We start from the raw sequence: 20,869 nt of genomic DNA on the forward strand, positions 1-20,869 counted from the left end.
CTCCATCCTGTGAGGAGAGAGGGGACCCCTGGCCTCTACTCCGGCCCATTCTTTCCTTCCAATCAGAGGACCCTGCCCCTTTCCTTGAGGTCTTCCACCTCGCCCTCTCAACATGTAACTTGTTCAAGTCCCAGCCCTTCACACGCACAGACCTCTTAAGACCACCCATCCCCATTTGCTACTGTGCTCTCTCTCTTTCAACACAGTCAGTTCTTGAAAGCCTGTTTACTCTTCCTCACCTCCCTAAAGCTGTTCTCACTGAGGATATGCACTTCCTTATTGCCAGAGCCAGGGGACACTTTGCAGTCCTTATCTTCCTTGATGTACTGGTGGGGTGTGATAACGCTGGCCGCTTGGCCCATGTGAAACGCCTCTTTCATTGGCCCTGTGACTCCACATGGGTCCCTCCACTGCCTCTTGTGAAGGTCACTCTTCTTCTCGTCCTCATCCCATCAATGCCGGCTTCTCTCAAGCCCTGCCTTTCCTTACTTGATGGAACCTCTGGTTACCTTACTCACATCTGTGCATGTTGTAACCCACACCAGAGCTTTGTCTTCCCGATTTCTTTGGAATTTCAGACCATTTGTCCACCTGCCTACTAAAAATCATGGGCTTCCCAGGTGGCTCAGTGGTAAAGAATCCTCCTGCCAACGCAGGAGATGCGGGTTCGATCCCTGCGTCTGGAAGATGCCCTGGAGAAGGAAATGGCAACCCACTCCCGTATTCTTGCCTGGAAAAAATCCCATGGACAGAGGAGCCTGGCGGGCTACGGTCCATGAGATTGCAGAGTCAGACACAACTTAGTGACTGGGCACACAGACTACTAGAAATCATTGCTTTGTTCTCTTGTCAGTATTTCAAACACTAAATTCATCTTCTCCTCACCCACCCTCCTCCAACCTTCTCCCTGTTCCACTCTATGTACCTCCTTGCCTGGATCACATCCTTTTGACCCTCCTTTACCACAATCAGTAAGTCAGGCCAGTTCAAACCCCACCCCACACCCCAATAGCTCTAGAACCTGTCCACCACCCATTCCAGAACACCATCATCTCACTTAGATTCAACAGTCTAATCATAATCCTCTAATACTTCTGATCCTTTCTGATTTTCTCCATTCTGCAGGCAGAGTGATCTTTTTAAAGTGCAAACTCATTCCCCTACTTAAGATTTTATGTTACATCCCATGCCTTCAAAATAAAGACTGAATTTCCTATGAAGCCCTTGCTCCTCCCTGCCCTCCCCCACCTCTACCCTCCTCCACTGCCATGACAGCTGCTCTTTCTCCTTTATAAATGCTACGCTGCCCATTCCAGACCCCAGATAAGCACCCTGCCGGGAATATATTTCCAACCTCACGTCGTTCATCTTCTTCCCTGTAGTTCCACTTCTCTTTCTCTGCTGGCGGTACCCAGACTGACTGCCTTTTCTGAGGTCCCTTCATTAAACCCAACAAATATTTAAAAGTCTCCTAAGTGGACCACCCAGTGCCAGCACTGAGTTATGGGGAGGACCCTGGGGCCCAGAGGCTCAGTGTAAATTTGTTCTTTTAAAGTCCGAGAATATTTGATCTAGAAAAGAGCGCACACACACACAGAGGCCTGGGCATACACATACATGTTTGTGCCTTTAAAGGAAATTGGACACATACAGAAGTGCTTTTTCAACTTGAAGTATTATTGCTATCTCTTCTACATTCCATGCTCATTTCTTCCTCCAAAATAAAATATGGAATCAAAAACTTCAAGTCCCACTGTGTCCCTCTCACCCAGCTCTACATAGAGCAAGCAGTGAGATGGAATTAGATGAGCCAAAGAAACAAGCAAATTGATGATTGGAAAATACACATAGAATTACTCATTCCAGCATGACATATAGAAAAAAAAAAAACAGCTGGAAGTTGAGACCCAGGTTCTATTTCTGAAGATCACATGCACTTGTTTTATAATGCTGGAGAAGTGGCCTAATCTCTCTAGACCACTGATGTATCATCTTCTCATGAGAGTATTTAATCTCCAAGGTCCCTCTAATGGTCTCTGTAAAGTAGGTCCCAGAAAGAACTTCTCAATTCTGATTGAGAGGCATTAAAGAACAGATAGGTACCAGAAGTGAATCTTACACCAGTTTAATTACTTTCAAGTAAAAATAGAAAGTTTTTTCCCCCCATTTTGATTGAAATATACATCACTATAAATTTAAGGTGTATGACATAATGGTTTGACTAAAAAATTTGAAATGGTTTCCATAATGTTAAGTTAGTACCTGTCATTTCATATAGATAAAAATTTTTTTTTTTAATTTTTTAAAAATTAGTTTATTTATTTATCTATTTTTTAACTTTACAATATTGTATTTGTTTTGCCATACACTGACATGAATCCACCATGGGTGTACATGTGTTCCCCTTCCAGAACCCCTCTCCCACCTCCCTCCCCATTTTATCCCTCCGGGTCATCCCAGTGCACCAGCTCCGAGCACCCTGTATCATGCATCGAACCTGGGCTGGCGATTCGTTTCGCATATGATAATTTACATGCTTCAATGCCATTCTCCCGTATCATCCCGCCCTCGCCCTCTCCCATATAGTCCATAATACTGTTCTATTTATCTGTGTCTCTTTTGCTGTCTCGCATACAGGGTTATATTTACTGCTTTACTAAATTCCATATATGTGTGTTAGTATACTGTATTGGTGTTTTTCTTTCTGGCTTACTTCACTCTGTATAATAGGCTCCAGTTTCATCCACCTCATTAGAACTGATTCGAATGTATTCTTTTTAATGGCTGAGTAATATTCCATTGTGTATATGTACCACAGCTTCCTTATCCATCCGTCTGCTGATGGACATCTTGGCTGCTTCCATTGTTGGAAGCCGCGTTAAGGCATTACTGACAAAATGGAGGCATGGCCCCAACCCCTTCTCCTCATCCCGCAGGCATGGTCCCGGGATGAAGGAGTTAGGTCTTGTGATTCTGACTTGTCCTTTCCTTCCTTCGGTTGAGTTGGTTTGAGTCAGAAGCTGCATCATTCTCCACCGACACCGCTCATCCCGTCAGGCTGATTCCCTGGCTGCTGGAGCTGGACTCCAGCATTCCGTGTCCTGGAGACACCAGGTCCCTGATGAGGTCGTTGGCATACGGATCGTCCTCATTAGCACTGAAATGTTGTGAATATAACTCAGCGGTTCGTACAATTTCCAGCACACGGTCAAAGGCACGGGATTCTGCCACAGGCATGGGATTGCTTTCCTGGGCAGCACTGATGATACTGCTGACCTCGGTGATGGGCGCCTCGATCGTCATGGAACGTATTGGGGCCACAGAAGAGCGTCGTCTCTGGCTGGAAACTTAACTTGTTCGTAAAGGCAACAGTTTTGACATCTAGGGAGCTTCTTCTGTCTTTATGTTTTCCTGACTGATTATCTGCGTAACTCGGTCTGAACACATTCAGCTCTCTTCTCCATCTTATTGCCGCTGCCGCCGCGAGGCTCCAACTCTGCAAGGCTGGAGCCGGGGGCCCCTGTCGAGGCGGCCATCTTCTGGCCGGGTGGGAGGCTCGGGCCGCCGGGCGGGATCGGCGGCGCCACGGGGCCCGGCACGTCCTCGGCTTCCTCGCCGCTGGGGTACACCCCCTGGCTCTCGGAAGTGTGGATGCTCGGGGCGCAGCCCATGCTGGCGGCAGCGCTGCGGACACGCTAGTGGGTAAACGGCCGGCCAGTAAACGGCCCGCCCGGCACCTGGGGTCTCCACGTGCACCGTGTCATCGCGATAGGAAGTGCGGCCGCCCCTTTTATAGCGGTGCGGGTGCAGTTCCTGAGGAGGGAGCCGCCGGCCGCCTCCCCTCACATCGCCGCGCTCACCTTGGCCGCGCCGCGCTTCTGGGGAATTTCAGATAAAAATTTTTTTAAGCAAAAGTTTTTCTTCTTTTGTGATGAGAACTTTTAGAATTTACTCTCTTAATAGCTTTCATATATATCAAGAAGCAGTGTTAATTATAACCATCATGTTGTACATTACATCCCCAGTACAGGTTTATCTTGTAACTGGAAGTTTGTACCTTTTGGCCACCTAAATGGAAAGATTTTATCACTTCTGTTGTATCTTAACAGTCACCTATGAGGAGAGCTTATAAGTTAAAAAATTAAAATTTCATCGTGGGACAAATTTAACTGAAAGGGTGAAAAATTAGGACAAGAATTTAAATTATAAACCTCAGTTTTAATACTTGTGTGTACTTTCTAGCTCTTGAAATTTGTTCCTGAAAAAAGTGATATTGACCTGTTGGAGGAACATAAACATGAACTGGATCGGATGGCCAAGGCTGACAGATTCCTTTTTGAGATGAGCAGGTGAGTTTGAAAATGTTTTGAAAGCAAAGACGCCCTTGGCCTTTCTAAGGAAGTGAAACTTTTGATTCCTGTTGAATTATCTGGACCAATTAACCTGGCTTAACTTGAAGTCTTTTTAAATCCCCCAAATCTCCTCAAATCTGAGTTGTGTGGAACTTGACTGTTTTGTTTTTGTGTGTTCTTGCCCATGGGTAAGCCAGGGTCAGGGTTTCTTCACAATTATCTCTATCTCTGGGCCTCTGACTCCTGTACTTCGACCTAATCAAGTCATAACTTTTCCTGGTTCCAGTCAGCGTCATTCTTCTCACCACTTTGATCTCTTGGGATTCTAGCTCACTCCTCCTTGTACTTCAACATCTCAAGGTTGTTGTAAAATAGAAAACAGTGGACAGACTCAGGGAACAGCCTGGAGCCCACATAACAAAATAGCCAGGGCCGAGATGTCAAATCATGACACATGCAGACATCACTAATCAATCATGGCACTCTTCCCACGGAGCTTTGGCAAGCTTTCTCAGCCTTTCTCCAGAAAGCCCCGCAGCAGCCTCTGCTCCATAATTGAATTTGGCATGTGAGCTGAGTCGGTTTGCCATCCCAGGCCTAGCGAATTGATTCTGCATTAGGCAAGGACCAGTGGTCCTGAAACTCTCAGTCAACCTCAGGACAGAGTGCCTCCCCTGAGTGCCGATGGCCTACATGGTGGCCAAGGTGAACATGCCTCTCACTCTACATTTCTGCTGTGTCTGAACTTATTTTTGTTTCATCTCAACTTGCCATTTCGTATACTACTGTAGAATTAAGGGTGGTTTTGAAATTTTGACAGGTGTGCATTTGTCCCTTCATGTGGACAAATACATGACTGCAGTAGCTGCCACTTAGTAACTGTCTAGGTCTTTGTATGCATCTTAATCCTTCTATCAGCACCATGAGGAGGGCTGTCAGGCAGGGAAATATTTTCTGCCAGCTAATGGAGGAGTTAAGGTTCCCGTTCAAGGTCACCGAATAAGAACAGAACCTGGGCTGCATCTGTCTGATTATATGGCATAGTTTTGGATGAGGGCTGATCCCTGGTCCTCCTGAACTGAAGTTTCAACTGAAGAGCAGATCAAGCAGTGATTTCAGAAGGTCTGGCAGAAGTGCCCACTCTCACCCACTCAGAAACACCAGGCAGCCTCTCTTGGTAGTCGGAGGCCAGTTCCCTGTTACCTCTAGGGGCTCGTTGCTCTCCTGGAAAGCAGAGCTTTCCAGTTCTGAGGGGCACAGATAGGGAGCCAGCTGTGAAGAAAGAGGAAGGTTTGGGGACATGAGTGGAAAGAGACGGTGTAAGGAAAGAAGCCTGGAGACAAGTTTTACCCTACAGTTCTGCCAAAGGCAAACTTTGTGGAAAGTGAGGCAGCACAGGAGGAGGGCAGGCAACAGCCTTTTATTTGCAGCAGAAGAGGGGAGTCTTTACATTTTCATTCCTTTTTATCTCTTTTCTGTTCTTAAGAGCTGCTGGGACTCTGAGGAAGAGAAGGGGGCTTCAGTCAACAGCAGTTAGCTCCCAGTTTCTTTTAGCAACTGCCTAAGCTGATTGGAGCTGAGGACCTTCTGCCCTTGCCGGAACACGCCCTGTAGGGCAGTGGGAAGTGGGTTCTGCAGGCATAGTTGGGCTCAGGCCCTGTGCTTCTGTCCAGGAGAGGAACTCGCTAGGGGAGGAGGAGGGAGGAGAAGCGGGGGAGGCAGCACAGGTGCTCCAAGGTACCGTCACCTTTGAGGGAACATAGGTGTATTAAGTGTTCATTAGTTGATGCTTGCTCTTGCAGAATTAATCATTATCAACAAAGACTGCAATCGCTGTACTTCAAAAAGAAGTTTGCAGAGCGTGTAGCAGAAGTGAAACCCAAAGTAGAAGGTAAAGTCACGTCCCCCAGAATGGAAATGCTGTTCATCCCAAGTGCTCATGTACAAGTGCAATGCAAGTGTATATAGTCAACAGAATCCCTTTGGTGATTTTTTTTTTTCCCTTGAAATCTGTTGGAATTCTGGCAGATAATTACTTAAGGTCTACACTCAGCTTGCTGGCCTAGCCAGAGTTCTGGAGCTCACACACAACCTCTGGGCTTTTGCTATCTCGGTGTTGGTGAGGAATTTGATTGCTACTGACACCAACCCTACAGTTAGCTTTCTTGCAATAGGGCCTTACTGGGTTTTTCTAAAGGAAGATTTGAGGCCAGTAGGTAGTTTGATTTGAGGCTGTTCAATTTTTAGCTGTTTGAAATGTGGGCAACTGAAGAGCACAGAGTGCAGGCTGGCCTTGGGGCCCTGATGACACCTGCCAGCTGTGACATGTCACACATTTGCCCAGTTTTTCTACTGGTGAAATTGATCAATAGTCCTGTGATCTGACTCACACAGGCAAGAAAGGGTTTGCAAAAGAATGTGGAAAATGCAATTGACGCTCTATGTGTTCCTAGCTGCTTACAGCCCGTGAGTCAACCAAAAAAAAGAAAGGCTGGGATTGTGCAGCTGCCTCTGGGTCTCTTGAACAACCTGAGCTGATTCTCTTGGCCCCCCTCATGTCTTGCTTCTGGTATAGGTGTTCAGAAAGTGCTCCCAGATAGTCTAATGACCCCATCTTACATCTTTGGTATCTGTTATTGGGTGTGTGGATTTAGGATGAGTATTGCTGAAAAGTCTTGGTTGTAATAGTTTCATGTATTTTGTTCTGAAGCAATTCGTTCTGGCTCAGAAGAGGTGTTTAGGAGTGGTGCCCTGAAGCAGTTGCTGGAAGTGGTTTTGGCATTTGGAAATTACATGAATAAAGGCCAAAGAGGCAATGCCTATGGATTCAAGATATCCAGCCTAAATAAGATTGCCGACACCAAATCCAGCATTGACAAGTAAGTATGGAGGACCTGAGCACTTGGGTCGGGGCTCAGCTTTGTACCTCTGGGCCTCCTGCCACTCAGATGTCTGGTCTGCACTTCTTCTAGTCCTCCTCTGACACTGATCCTCCCACGCGGATCCCAGGTTCCCATGGTCCAGTTATCCTTCATTTTCATTCCACAAGGATATCATCTAGTCCAAGTTTTTTGTGTTTGGGGTTTTCTCAGGTAAACATTTTGTATCGTGTAATACGTGAAAGGCAAGTTCACACACTGGAAATATACCGCTAGGTGAGTTTTCACAAATTGAACACATCTGTGGAAGTAGTGCCCAGATCAAGAAACAGAACATTACCAGCATCCTAATAGTCTCCTCGTGACCTCTCCTAATTGCTATTCCTCCACAAAGATAAACTAACAGCTGAGGATAGAAGGTGAGGCTTGCTGGCTTTTTAGATTGTGTTTTCCTTGGTACCTGGAAGTGGGCAGCTGTATGAAAAGATGCGTGTATACATGCGTTCTGGCTGTTGGTGTCCAGCTGCTTATCCCAAGACTCATTAAAATGCTTCCTAGAAAGTGTGTTTTAGGTGAACAGATTCTTGTTAGAGACACCAGGATGTGACAATGCACTGGTGTCATTTACTGACAAGGGCATTAGGCATATTAACTCGAGCTTCTCTGAGAACTGTGGTTCTCTACGGTTCTCACTGTCTTGGAAGGAATTTGTTTCTAAGGTAAACTTCTCTGAAACCTGAATTCTTTTTAGAAATACAGCTGTTCACCCTAATTATTCCCAACCAGTGAGCTTTTTACTCTATTTTCTATAGGGTTAGTGAAGCATAGCATAATGGCAACCTTGAATCCATCCTATAAGAAATAAGCAATGTGTTTAGTTGTAGAGCTAAGCCTTATTTTTGCATTGTGTAGAAACAGATTAACACAGGGCAGCTGATATATTCTATCACCACCACCTTATTTTTAATGTGAGCACTCGATCCTTTCAGAGCCCTTTCACATTTGGTTGCCACAACAGCCTGTGAAGTCCCCAGGCCAAGTGCTGTATCGCCTGTTGTCAGATAAAGAGGCAGGGTCAGGGTCAGGTGTCTCATTTAGCTTGTCTGGGGTCACAGCCAGCAAGGTGTTTGGCCTTACAGGTATTTGACAACTGTTCTAAGTGGTCTGCCCACAGCTTTCCTCTACCAACAGGCAGATCTTATTTGAAGGTTATAATAGGTAACTGCAGCATCTTACTTGCATATGAAGAGCAGCCATCTTTTAAGGAAGGGAGTTCTCTTCCCCTGGGCTTATAGGTTGGGGCGGAAGAAAACCCTCACCACCAGTCAGTCTTACCCTTCCTCCAGCCCCCACTCCACACACAGGTGTGTGCACACATAACATGCCCTTAATACCCTTTGCACCCCACCCTTCCAACTTACTGATAACCTGGCACTTACTACATGATTAATATAATATTAATATATAATATATGATTATATATTACTACTAGTTAATATAAAAATCTCTCCAGTACACAATTAGCCTTTTTCCATGGAAAAAAATTGTTTGCCAACTTTGCTTCACTTTAGTTGCTGAGGGGACTGTAGTGACTTAGCCTTGTGAATTAGCAAACTGCCTAAAAATTATGGAAATGGTTTTTAAGCAATGTATTGTATTCTCCTAATTATGGTAACTTTCAACAGACTAAGTGGTTCTTGATCTTGGCTGTTAGACTCAGTGGGAAGTTTTTAAAAATACTCAGCCTGGCTCCCACTTCATTCCAACTGATGAATCCCAGGTTGGCCCAGGCATCTGGGGTTCACGTGATTGTAGTGTGCGTTGGAGTTGGGGACAAGGGGACCAGACTCCTATGGTGTGGCCTCATGGATAGAGTTATCAGATGCCTGCCTTTTCAGCCTAGGTCAGTCAGGGTTCAGCCCTGTCAACACTGAAGAGGGAGCCAGTTATGCAGTTAGGAGCTGAAGTGTTGCTAAAATTAGGCTGTGAGGATATCATACCCGTGATGGCACAGTCCTGGCCCAGTTCCAGGCCCTGCCCTGAAATGGGGGGCTTCCTAACTTTACAGCCACCCTTTGCTGCAGCAGCAAAACAGATGAGGTCAGAGGGGGAAAGAGAAAAACAAATGAGTCAAAAGGGGAAAATGTTATCCCCCAGACCAAAGAAACCTTAAATGAGAATTCTTGGTAATTCCCATCAGTGGGTCACTGCTCTGTACTTTCAGATTTGAAAATTAACTGTCCTCTTTAGTGCATTAGATAGATATCCCTCACTCCCCACCCCACCCCGCTTTGTTCTGAACTGGCAGGGCAGGCCTCCTCTTTGGGTGGATGCACTGTGAAGGGATGTCCCCATTGGCAATAGTTCAGACTCATTTTCATCACTCATCGCATTACCCAGATTTGGAAGGGTCCTCATTATGGGCCAAAAATGTAATTCTCATCCCCTGCCCTTCTGTTTCAGAAGATGTGTACTTCTTTTGACATCTATTTATGTAAATCCCATGAAGACTCTCCTCTTATCCCTTTCTCTTGAGAATTCCTGCTTTACAGGAACCTCCAAATTTTGAAAGTAATGCAGGAATATAGCTTTCTTTTTGAATCAGACACTTGAATATGCAAATCATATACCGATATCAACCATGTTTAATACTCTCTCCTCTTAACTGTAGGAACATTACACTTTTGCACTATCTCATCACTATTGTGGAAAATAAATACCCCAAGGTTCTCAATCTAAATGAGGAGCTACGGGACATTCCTCAAGCAGCAAAAGTAAAGTAAGTACTAACAGTGAATCGTTTCAGCTTTTCAAATCCCTTGGTCTGTGCTTTAGCCATTGAGATAGTTAGTGTTACCTTAAGAGGGTCCTTCTGTCTTGCTTTCCCCTGAATAGTATATGAAGTAGTTTGAATCATTTCCAAGTCACCCAGATGTATTACATAATTTTGAATAGATGATTAACTCTTAAGAAGGGAGTTAAGGGTGCCAACACACTCCCTAACTCCCACTGCACAGTTTGAAAATCCAACATATAACTTTATAGTTGACCCTTCCTATACGAGTTCCTCCATATCCATGGTTCCACATCTGAGGAATCAGTCAGCCACAAATCACTTAGTCCATAATTACTGGAAAAAAATTGTGTATAAGTGACCGTCACAGTTCACACCTGTGTTGTTCAAGGTATTGTTGAATGTATACTGTGAGCATATGTCGTGTATACTTGTTCTAGCTGTTTTGGAATACTCCTGGATACAGTTTTTAACTTCTGCAAAACCTAATTTTCTGAGTTATGAAGATACAGGGAAGAAATGTGGTTTCACTAGTAGTTGGAAGGGGTGGTTCTCTTAAAATACAGGTGGGAGCACCCTTAGTTAAATGCGGGTATGAGGATATGTCGTTAAGCAAATAGAAGTGCTGCAGGTCAGGGTGTTGCTAGTATCAATTTTCCCAGGTGCATACACTCCCAGAAACCAAGCAGCCTTTTAATGGAAAGCAGTCTTTATGCAAATGAAGGAACACAAATAAAGTGGAAAGTCGCCAAGTTTTCCCCATAAACGTCACACTACTTTTCAGAGACCTTGTGAGGGGCATGCACTTTTCCTTGCTGCTCTTCTATTGCACCCGGCTCCCCTCCCCCCTTTGAAAAAAAGTACTTTAAACTGCATCTTTTTGCAGTCATTTTGAAAAATCTGATGAGGAGCCTAATTTTTTTCCTCTGTAGAGTTTGGGAGAAATGTACCATGGTGTAAGACATGAAATTAAAATGTGAAGGTAAATGAAGTATTGGTGAATTTGTTTACATGTGAATTCTCTGTGAGAATGGTTATAATCTCTAATGTTTAAAGCCATCAAATAAAAGCATTACGAGAAAAGTCTAGGAAACTTTGTTTTTAAAAAAAAGGTCAAAAATGAAAACTAGTTAGTGAAACTTTAAGAAAAATCATTTTTGATTGAAATGTAGGCTATCACTTTGTAATATTCATACTGAAATGTAGGCTATCACTTTGTAATATTCATACTATCAGTGAAAGTGAAAGTCTCTCAGTCATGTCTGACTCTGCAACCCCGTCGACTATACAGTCCATGGAATTCTCCAGGCCAGAATACTGCAGTGGGTAATCTTTCCCTTCGCCAGGAGATCTTCCCAGCCCAGGGATCGAACCCAGGTCTCCCACATTGCAGGAAGATTCTTTACCAGCTGAGCCACATGGGAAGTCCTCATACTATCAGAGTTTTTGTGAAAAGCAATACAGTAATAATGATGAGCACAGCGCACACATGATTGTGCCTCAGCTCTTTCTTTCCCTTGTCCAAAGGAAGTCACACATGGCAAGAAATTTATTTCTACTTACAGTAATTCGCTTAAGTGAGATTTTTGTGAGATTAAAACATGTCATATTTCTATTCTGTCCTTTTTAACCGATATATATATATCAGTCATACCTGCTGGCTATGGAAAACAAGAAACATAAATCCCATACCTAAATTTCATAAGTTTAAAATGTCGCTGTCTTTCTGTGAGATCTGAATGCTGAAGGGAATTTTAAGCGTTTAAAATGAATTTTAATTTAAACATTTTAAACACTTAAAATAGTATGGATGACCAAGAATGAAATATTTAAACTCATCATACATTTAATGCACAAGTATAAGTCCCATGTTAGTTACTAAAATGCTGCCATTTACAACAGCATGACTGAGCTGGACAAAGAAATAAGCACGTTGAGAAGTGGCCTGAAAGCAGTAGAGATGGTGAGTATCTGTTTCTTGTTCTAATTCCCAGTCTTGTCACTACTGGTATCCAGCGGAGGAGTTGCCAGTTGCCTTGGCATGCTGGTATGCTCGGGATAAACATTTACTATTAAAAATAAGATGCAAAAACAGAGAAGCAAAGGGAGACTGTTTAGCCTGGCGACACAGCAGCAGGCATCACAGGAGCTGGAACAGTGGACCCCGAGTTCTACCACCGTCCTCTCTGTGATGCAGGACTCGTGACCGTGGGTTGGGCTAGAGACTCTTCAGGGTCTCCTCAGTGTTCCTGTTGTCTTGATAAATGTTCACTCTCAGTAGAGCAATGGAACTTCTCTGTTTTTGTGTCGGCCCTTTGGGGAGTATGCATTGAGCACTTTGAGGGTACAGTCCATTCTCAAGGCGAGGGGATCACTATGACTCAGAATGCTTGCCCTCCACGTGTTACAGTGGCCAGGAGCAGTCAGTCCAGTTCGCCTCCTGTCAAGTGATGACAAAGGTGCCTTTCGGAGGAAGGTGGTGATTTAGGTTAGCTTGGGCCTTAGGGAATAGCTGGCATGTGTGAGAGGAAGTATCTCTTCTAGATAAGATGAACTTTGAGCTGCGGCTTAGAAGGAGGGTAGAGTGAGCTTAGGTACAGAGGAGGGAAGCTGTCCCACGTCTATGAGATGATGTGAGCCTGGGCTCCATGGAAGGAAAGCAGGTCAGGGTGCTGGAGGAAGAGGAGCCAGTGGCCTTAACCCTGATTTGACGGTGCAGCGCCCCGTGGGTACCACACGGGGGCTGTCGCCAAGCTGGAGACAGATTAGGGTGGAAGCCTTGCTCCCAAGAGCAGGCAAGGCTCTGGTCTGGCCCTTGGTGTAGGAGGCTGGTTTACAGGCAGCTTGGGAAGGTGCCCCACAGATCAACTTACAGGTAACTCCAAAAGGACACTCCTCCTGCTTGTAAAACTGCCATAGAAAGTAGTTGGCATCATTAAAGAAGCTCTAATACAAAGTAGTTGGCATCATTAAAGAAGCTCTAATACAAATTAAAGTCACGATGCTAATCTTTTCTGTTTTTAATTAAGGAGCATGTGAGGTTTTCTTTTTTTTTCCTTTTTTGGGGGGAGAGAGAAGAAAGATGTGGAGGGTAGATCACTGTTTAAAAAGTGCAGGAGATGAACTGAGTGCACTATTTTCCCCACCCCCTGTGGCTGGGAGACTATGAAGGAGCATGGCACATGCTTAAATGTTAAGAGGGAGAAAATATTGGGGGACAGACTTTAACCTGTCCAAATATTCATGTGTCCCAACTGTGCTTTGCACAAATCAGTCGTACTTTGGAAAGGTATCAAAGGTGGAATTCTTATGAAATTATACATTCATGAAACACATTAAAATTGCTTTCACATCTCTGCGCCTCATACATATACTAGAATTGTGGCAATTTCTTTTAATCAGAGCAAGTTCCATAAAAGTTTCCACTTTTATTTCACTTGATTCCCCTGGTAATATATATATTGCCTTCCTTTTATGAGTGAAGAAACTAAGACCCAGGCTACTTGCCATGGATAAAAATCAAGTCAGTGGTTGAGCTGAATCGACCCCTAGCCTGTGACCTCTACTCTCCTGCTTGTTAGACTCTCTGCCATAGCAAGTATGGAAGAAAACAGAGATCCAGAGTAAGTCAATAGATACACAGAAAAGTTGTTACTGAGACCCTGGAGTTAGACAGAGGTTGAGTTCAAATTTTGGCTGTATCACTTATCGGCTACTTGACGTTGAGCAAAGAATCCCTATGAACCTCAATTTATGTGTCAATACAATTGGCATAATAACTGAACACTCATAGAGGTTTTGTGGGATGAAATAGGAAAATGCATCTGGCAATGGTTTAAGTTATTATTGAAATGAAATTTGAATAATCGGTGTTCATCACCATGGTAATGGAGAGGATGGCTAATTAACACAACACTAATGCCTCTACCTGCCTGTTCACAAAACCCAAATGGTATGGATGAGAAGAAAAATGGCATTATGGTGCCAAACACTACAGCTGAAATTCTACTGACCTAGATATCACAGCTTAGGAAATAAGTAGACTTGGCAGATACAGAAAAAAAGGGAAAAAAACCAAGACACCAGAGTTCTGAGCACAGAATATCTACAAGTTCTCTTTTAGTCACAAACCCTTTTAATCCAACTTGCTCTCCATTATTTAACTTACATTAATTTTATCCAAATGTTAATCTGCTTACATTCTAAAGCCAGTATACAAAACCCACACCAATAAAGTACTCAGATGACTGGTTAAACTGCATTTTGCAAATGTGTTTGCGCACATGGGCATGACTCTGGCAGGGTGGGCAGAAGCAGAGCAGGACATGAACTATCGTAAGATGTTTCTACAGTAGTTTTGATGTATTTGCCATTCTGACTTATTAAATTTGAGGCATAAGGAAAATGAAACGTGGTGCGTCTGCATCTGAAGCCTGCGTTGACATTATCCATTCCCTGTGTTTAAGGAGCTGGAATATCAGAAGTCTCAGCCCTCACAGCCCGGAGATAAGTTTGTGTCTGTTGTCAGTCAGTTCATCACTGTAGCCAGCTTCAGCTTCTCTGATGTTGAAGATCTTCTAGCAGAAGCTAAAGACTTGGTAAGTTTTCCCTTGTGCTCTGAGTATTGCTTGACAGGGCTGGTACTGCCCGGTATTACAATTACTCTTTCATTTCTAGGACTGTGATCAATTGAAACACACACTTTCTAACTGGCCTATGTTTCTTTAGGTCAGTAAGACCTTGGAGTATCTGAATGGTGTTAAACTAGGGAATACTGTGACAGCTTTTTCTTGCTTATTATTGGGCCAAGGCCTTGTGCTTCAGAAACATGTAAGATGCTCTCCCTACAATAGCAGATAAGAGACTTAGGAGAACAGGGTGTTCCTTCTTTAAATCTCTAGAGGAACTTAGTAAATGATAGGCAGTTTAATTCGCAGCCTCATCGCAAAATGTATAAATAGGACTTCCTTTAAAATGAATTTTGCTATTACAAAATCTTGTTTTCCTATAAAGGAGAAGTTTTCATTGACAAATACCCAACACCTTAAAATCCCGCTACCCCATCTCACAGTCTCTCTCTGGTTATTTCCTTTTCCAGAATTCACACACATTCATACTCATGTGCACATTCTCTCATCCTCTTCTTGTTAATAAATGACAGCAAGCAGCTACCCACCCACCCTATTGAGTTCCTCCACAGTGCCCATTTCTCACCTGTGACAACACTCTGCTTAAACTTGACTCTTGCCCTTGAAACTTGAGTAATGAATCTAATTTTTCTGTGGTCCCCTGTTCAGTTGTAGATATGGATGATTTTGTATGTAAGTGTACACACACACTGGTTAAAGTTCAGAAGCAGACTGTGTTAAGATACACTGGCTCATTTCAGCATGAAACCCCACCTCCAATGTTATTAAACAAACAGAAGAAAAGATGTATGTTTGAATGACTGCTGTTACCTGATACCCCTGACTGAAACCAGTGAACTGGTGTTAGCATCCTCCACTGTGATGGCCCCCACCCCAAACCAGGCAGTATAGTACCTACTTCATCAAGGGCTCAGACATTTTCCTAAGAATCCACTGAATAGTTAATTTTTTATTTACACACACCCTACTTTTTTTTTAAATTTTAGTGTGGGAACGTTAGTCTGGGACTAGTTTTCTTCAGATTTCCAAGACCAAAATATATATGACTTCATCATCACTAGAATTCCTAGATAAAAAGATCATTCAGGATGGCTTGAAGTACATGACTTTGAATGCTTTCAAAACGCAATTGTAGGCTATCTGTTGCTGTTTTGTTCATACCAGAATTTTAGAAATTAGCTTATAAAAATCATGGAGCAAGCTAAAGCACTGTGTGTGGTGTGTGAAGAATGTTGTGTTTTTCCATAAAGAGCTTAGTTTCTAATGCAATAGCTCCAAATAAGTAAAAGATTGAGGATGCGTCAGTGAAAAGTGGTTAAGGAATATTATTATAAATTTAAAGATATGAAATATATGTATAATTGAGAATTATCTTAAGAATAAAGGTTGAAAATATTTCCTTTATGTAGATAGTATTGCCAAAACATCAGAGAAACTTAATATATTAAAGGCAAGCAATGCAGGAAAAATAAAAGCAATTAGACCATGAAGTATTTATGCAGTCCTCCCCAACCTAAGAGTTTCTAACTATGAAGAAAATGAAAGAGCTGGAAATTTTTAAGTAGTTGATAAGGAATAAGGAGTGAGAATTCATTTGACCTTGAAGCTAGGAACACCATCCTTTGTAGTTTAGACCTAATAGCATGAGATCCTTACAGAAGGAGGTATAGTTCTTAACAGCTTGACTGGCATTGAACAGTATTTGGATGGCCAAAATAATGCTAAGACGCTTGAAAGCATACTATCTCAAATTATGAAGATAAGCACCAGAAAAGCTAAAAACTGAAATGTTTAAACAAAGACTGTCTGTGCTGTTTCATTACTGTATATATTTTTTAATTTTTAAAAATTCTCCCTTAATATTTTGCATTTTAGCTGTTTCTAAAAGATTTGCCTTGCCGGGGGCACTAAAACAAAGGTTTTGGAATAAAATTGTATTCTCAGTCATGAATTTTTGGCTGCCTTAATGATTCCGTAATTGGTGATTATTTTATAATTGAGGCCCAGGAAATAGAGTAATACCAGTATTATTTATGACTAGGAAAAGCAGCTGATTTTGACATTAACCATATGGCACCAATAAATGATATTAAACTACTTCAAAGAAAACTTAAAGTACAAGTTTCCTTACCCCTACTGAGTTTGCTATTAGTTTTATACCCTGAGCACTCTGTCCTCTGGTATTCTGCTTTCTTGTTTTTTACTACTGTTTAGTTAATAAGAAGTCATAGGATATAATCATAGATGTTAAGCTGAAATGAGGTGGACAAGAATAAATGGTTTCCCAAGATGTTGGAGTATTAAATTTTTTCCTTTAGAAATGATTAGATATGTTCAGCAGCCAAAGGTAAATCCAGCGAGTTATATTTGACTCAATTGGAGCTTCAGCCTCTCAAGAGATTGGTATTTATGTGATCATGGTGTTCTCTTGAAACACTGAACTTCTTAAAACCTTCTTTTTCCCAGTTTACTAAAGCAGTGAAACACTTTGGGGAAGAAGCTGGAAAAATACAACCGGATGAGTTCTTTGGCATTTTTGATCAGTTTCTTCAGGCTGTGTCAGAAGCCAAACAAGAGAATGAAAACATGAGAAAGAAGAAGGAGGAGGAGGAGCGCCGAGCTCGCATGGAGGCTCAGGTAAGAGGGCAGGTGACGGGCCAGTCCCACCTCCTGGAAGTTCTCCTGCTACATCTCCTTGGTTTTTAGGAAGCACTCCTATGTGCTGGCAAGGAGGAGGGCATCAAAGTCCTCTCTAGAATGCTACTGGGAGTTCAGTCAGTAGAAAGTTTCTCTTCAGCAATGTGGCAGTCTATATCCAAAGCCTAAAAAATACATCCACATCCTTTGATCTAGAGTTCTACTTCTTAGAAGTCTTTCTAAAGAAATAATTCTACATTCCCACAAACAGAACAGCACTGTTTATAATAAAGCCGTAACCTGGGACAGCCTCAATATTTACCAACTGGGCACTGGTTCTAAATGATGTTCAGTTCAGTACGGTTCAGTTGCTCAGTCGTGTCTGACTCTTTGCAACCCCATGGACTGCAGCACGCCAGGCCTCCCTGTCCCTCACCAACTCCCGGAGCTTACTCAAACTCATGTCCATTGAGTCAGTGATGCCATCCAACTGTCGTCCCCTTCTCCTCCTGCCTTCAATCCTTCCCAGCATCAGGGTCTTTTCAAATGAGTCAGTTCTTCACATCAGGTGGCCAAAGTATTGGAGTTTCAGCTTCAGCATCAGTCCTTCCAATGAATATTCAGGACTGATTTCCTTTAGGATGGACTGGTTGGATCTCCTTGCAGTCCAAGGGACTCTCAAGAGTCTTCTCCAATGCCACAGTTCAAAAAGCATCAATTCTTCAGTGCTCAGCTTTCTTTATAGTCCAACTCTCACATCCATACATGACTACTGGAAAAACCAAAGCTTTGACTAAACAGACCTTTGTTGGCAAAGTAATCTAAATGATATAATAGCTACATAATGGACTATTTATGCAGTCCTCAAAAGTCATGTCTTTCTCATGTGAGAAAGCCTACAGAATGGTTTCCACATGAAATATTTTTGTGGAAAGTAAGTGTTGATAGTGGTGAGATATACCCCCAGAAGGTTCATAATGGTTATTTCTTGGTAGAATTAAGGATTATTTTTCCCTTTTTACCTGAATATATACATTTTATATAATGTATGCATATTATTTAGATCTTAATAATTGTAACTCTTGCATGGTGGATTCCAGGCATCCACGGTAGATAGAGGCTAATAAGCCTTTGATGAAAGGAATGTGGCCTGATGAGCATTTGCTTTCGTCTGTCTATATCATCAAAGAAACCAATATTTTTAATTAGAATATCATGAGGTTTACCCAGATTCTAGACGGTGAGAGTCTAACTACAAAGTGGTGGTCATTTTTTTCATTGCCCCTTGCTTCTACAATGAGCCACCTCACATCCCAGTCACCCACTCGTGACAGCCAAGGGATTGGCAGCTATTGAGAAACATAGCGTGACTGCAGCACCGCTATGTCCATAGTGTTCATCTCCACTGAATACAAAATACAATATTGTCTTGACACTTCTCTAAGTGGTTACTTTCCATTTGCAGCTCAAAGAACAACGTGAAAGGGAACGGAAAATGAGGAAAGCAAAAGAGAACAGTGAAGAAGGCGGAGAGTTTGATGACCTGGTTTCTGCTTTACGCTCAGGAGAAGTGTTTGACAAAGACCTTTCCAAACTGAAACGGAATCGCAAGCGCATCACCAACCAGATGACGGACAGCAGCCGGGAGAGACCGGTCACAAAACTTAACTTCTAATTTCCCTTGAATACTTTTTTAGAAAGCTCATTAGCAGCCCTTTGAAGTGACTAGAACTTTCCATTACACTGCCTTGCAATCCAAACAGTGGCAATTTCTCCTTTCATCTGTGAGTGGATGTGTGAATGTGTGTGTATGTAAATGTATGTGTGTGTATATATTAAGAAATGTATATAGAAGTCTGAGTGTTGTCTGGAAACCTATATGTTTGGTTAAAAAAGAAAAAAAATCTATGTCTATGTATGTGCTCAGAACCCCTTTGTGTATGCATTCATATTGAGTGTGGCTCATCTTCCTCCCCCAAACACCATGACCGTTCAGAAGCACAATACTGTCTCCTGAAAGAGATACGGAGACATTCCCTCGAGTAAAAAGAAAAACAAAAAATAAATATAGCTTGAGAAATATTTTATGGTTTCCAAGCTTGATATACTTTGAAATTATTTTCATTGGTGAAACTGGTGTTGGAAAAATATAGATTTCAAATGGTTTTTGATAGTTGACAAGTATGATGCTGGTGCATTGTATCAGTAATTGACAGGACCAGCTTAGAATTTCTGACATTGGTGTGGGGATGCAGTCTGTAAATGTTTATGGAGAACATCTTGCACACAATCTGAATTTTGTAGAATGTCGATCAGAGTTCTTCTTTTATATGTTTAAAACCTGGACATCAGTTTCCCTCCCTAATTTCATCGAGTTCTCTGCCAAGCACTCATGATGATTTCTTTACATTGCTTTTGGAAAGAACACTCTTTATCTAAATGCAATCCATGCTCTTGTTAAAGAACAAAATTACCATAATGTGATTGTTTTCCTAACAGTATAGAACTATAAACTTTCAAATTTCCCACCCAAGACCTAAAAGAAAGAATTCTCTGAAAGGATAAAAACAATTTTTTAAAAAATTTTATGGGGAGCCTTTTTTTTTGGTTATTTTCTGTTCTGTAGGACAAGCTGCATCTTCTGTAAATATGTTTCTGAACTAAAGAACACTTAGTGAATGCACAAAATGTCACCACCACCAACAGAGATGCCACAATCTATTTATCTCTAAGTATGTTTGATGTGGTTTGCTGTTTATATGTTGTCATTTTAAATTGTGTGTCAGTAACGCTACCTGTAAAATTTCAGTCCAAAAGATAAAGCTCTCAGGGAGAAATGAATAAAAACAATGAACATTAGAAAATAAAATATAGATGCTTACCATTAACCTACCAACTCTTAATATCCTTAAATTATATGATATATACAGAGGACTGTTACATTTTTTTTTTTTTTTTTTGCTTTGCTTTATTTATTTGTAGTAGGGGAGAGGGGCTAAGGTTCTCTATTTTCTTTCCATCAATCCTGTTGTGGTTGGGTTTCCTGTGGAGAGTAGTTTGTCCTATTGCACTAGAACATTATTTACGCACTAAATTGAGTTTCAGTCAATTAACGAATATTTATTGAAACACCTACTATGTGCCAGGCATTGTAGGGCTACAGTGATAAGCAAGACAGAGCCCCTGCCCCCAGGGAGCTTATGCTGTAACTGGGACAGTTAAGGGGCAAACAGAATACCAGTGTGTGTGCTGTATAGGAATCGTGCTATTTAAAAATAATTTGTATAAACTATAATGCTTAGTGCAGAGGGCAAGGTCTCTGCACTACGTGAAAGCTGTGAAATAGTGCTCTAAGAGTTGGCAAGAGCCGTGGTTTTACATTCTTCCCCCTCATTGCAAACTTAGCGACTTTCTACACATTACACAGAAGTAAATGACTAGCAAATAAAAGTCACAAATATATAGCAGATGTCGCGCTCCCCCAGCTCCTAGGTATCAAAGTCTGCAAGTATACTGTGTCGAAGATGCAGAGACTTTGCTCAAAAACACTTGGAGGTG

At 42.2% G+C, this 20,869-nt stretch overlaps 2 protein-coding genes across 10 annotated transcripts in view; one reads left to right on the forward strand and one right to left on the reverse strand.

Annotated features, from left to right (window-relative positions):
* DAAM1 (dishevelled associated activator of morphogenesis 1) overlaps positions 1-19,377 on the forward strand; it is a 175,056-nt gene extending 155,679 nt beyond the window's left edge. For 4 of the 5 annotated variants that reach the window (XM_081509675.1, XM_081509674.1, XM_081509678.1 and 1 more), the window contains 8 exons: positions 4,243-4,349; positions 6,155-6,243; positions 7,063-7,231; positions 9,903-10,010; positions 11,928-11,988; positions 14,492-14,623; positions 17,141-17,311; positions 18,777-19,377. In XM_081509675.1, the coding sequence (XP_081365801.1) occupies positions 4,243-4,349; positions 6,155-6,243; positions 7,063-7,231; positions 9,903-10,010; positions 11,928-11,988; positions 14,492-14,623; positions 17,141-17,311; positions 18,777-18,986 (1,047 nt within the window). In that variant the 3' untranslated portion in view covers positions 18,987-19,377. The remainder of the gene's footprint in view (positions 1-4,242; positions 4,350-6,154; positions 6,244-7,062; positions 7,232-9,902; positions 10,011-11,927; positions 11,989-14,491; positions 14,624-17,140; positions 17,312-18,776) is intronic. The other variant, XM_081509677.1, reaches the window with a different exon arrangement.
* The window catches only part of L3HYPDH (trans-L-3-hydroxyproline dehydratase), a 132,266-nt gene that overhangs the window by 23,534 nt on the left and 87,863 nt on the right, over positions 1-20,869 (reverse strand). The gene's annotated exons all lie outside the window — the stretch shown is intronic.

Source organism: Giraffa tippelskirchi, chromosome 7 (assembly GCF_054371585.1).
Source record: "Giraffa tippelskirchi isolate mGirTip1 chromosome 7, T2T-mGirTip1v1.2.pri, whole genome shotgun sequence".
Taxonomy (NCBI): domain Eukaryota; kingdom Metazoa; phylum Chordata; class Mammalia; order Artiodactyla; family Giraffidae; genus Giraffa; species Giraffa tippelskirchi.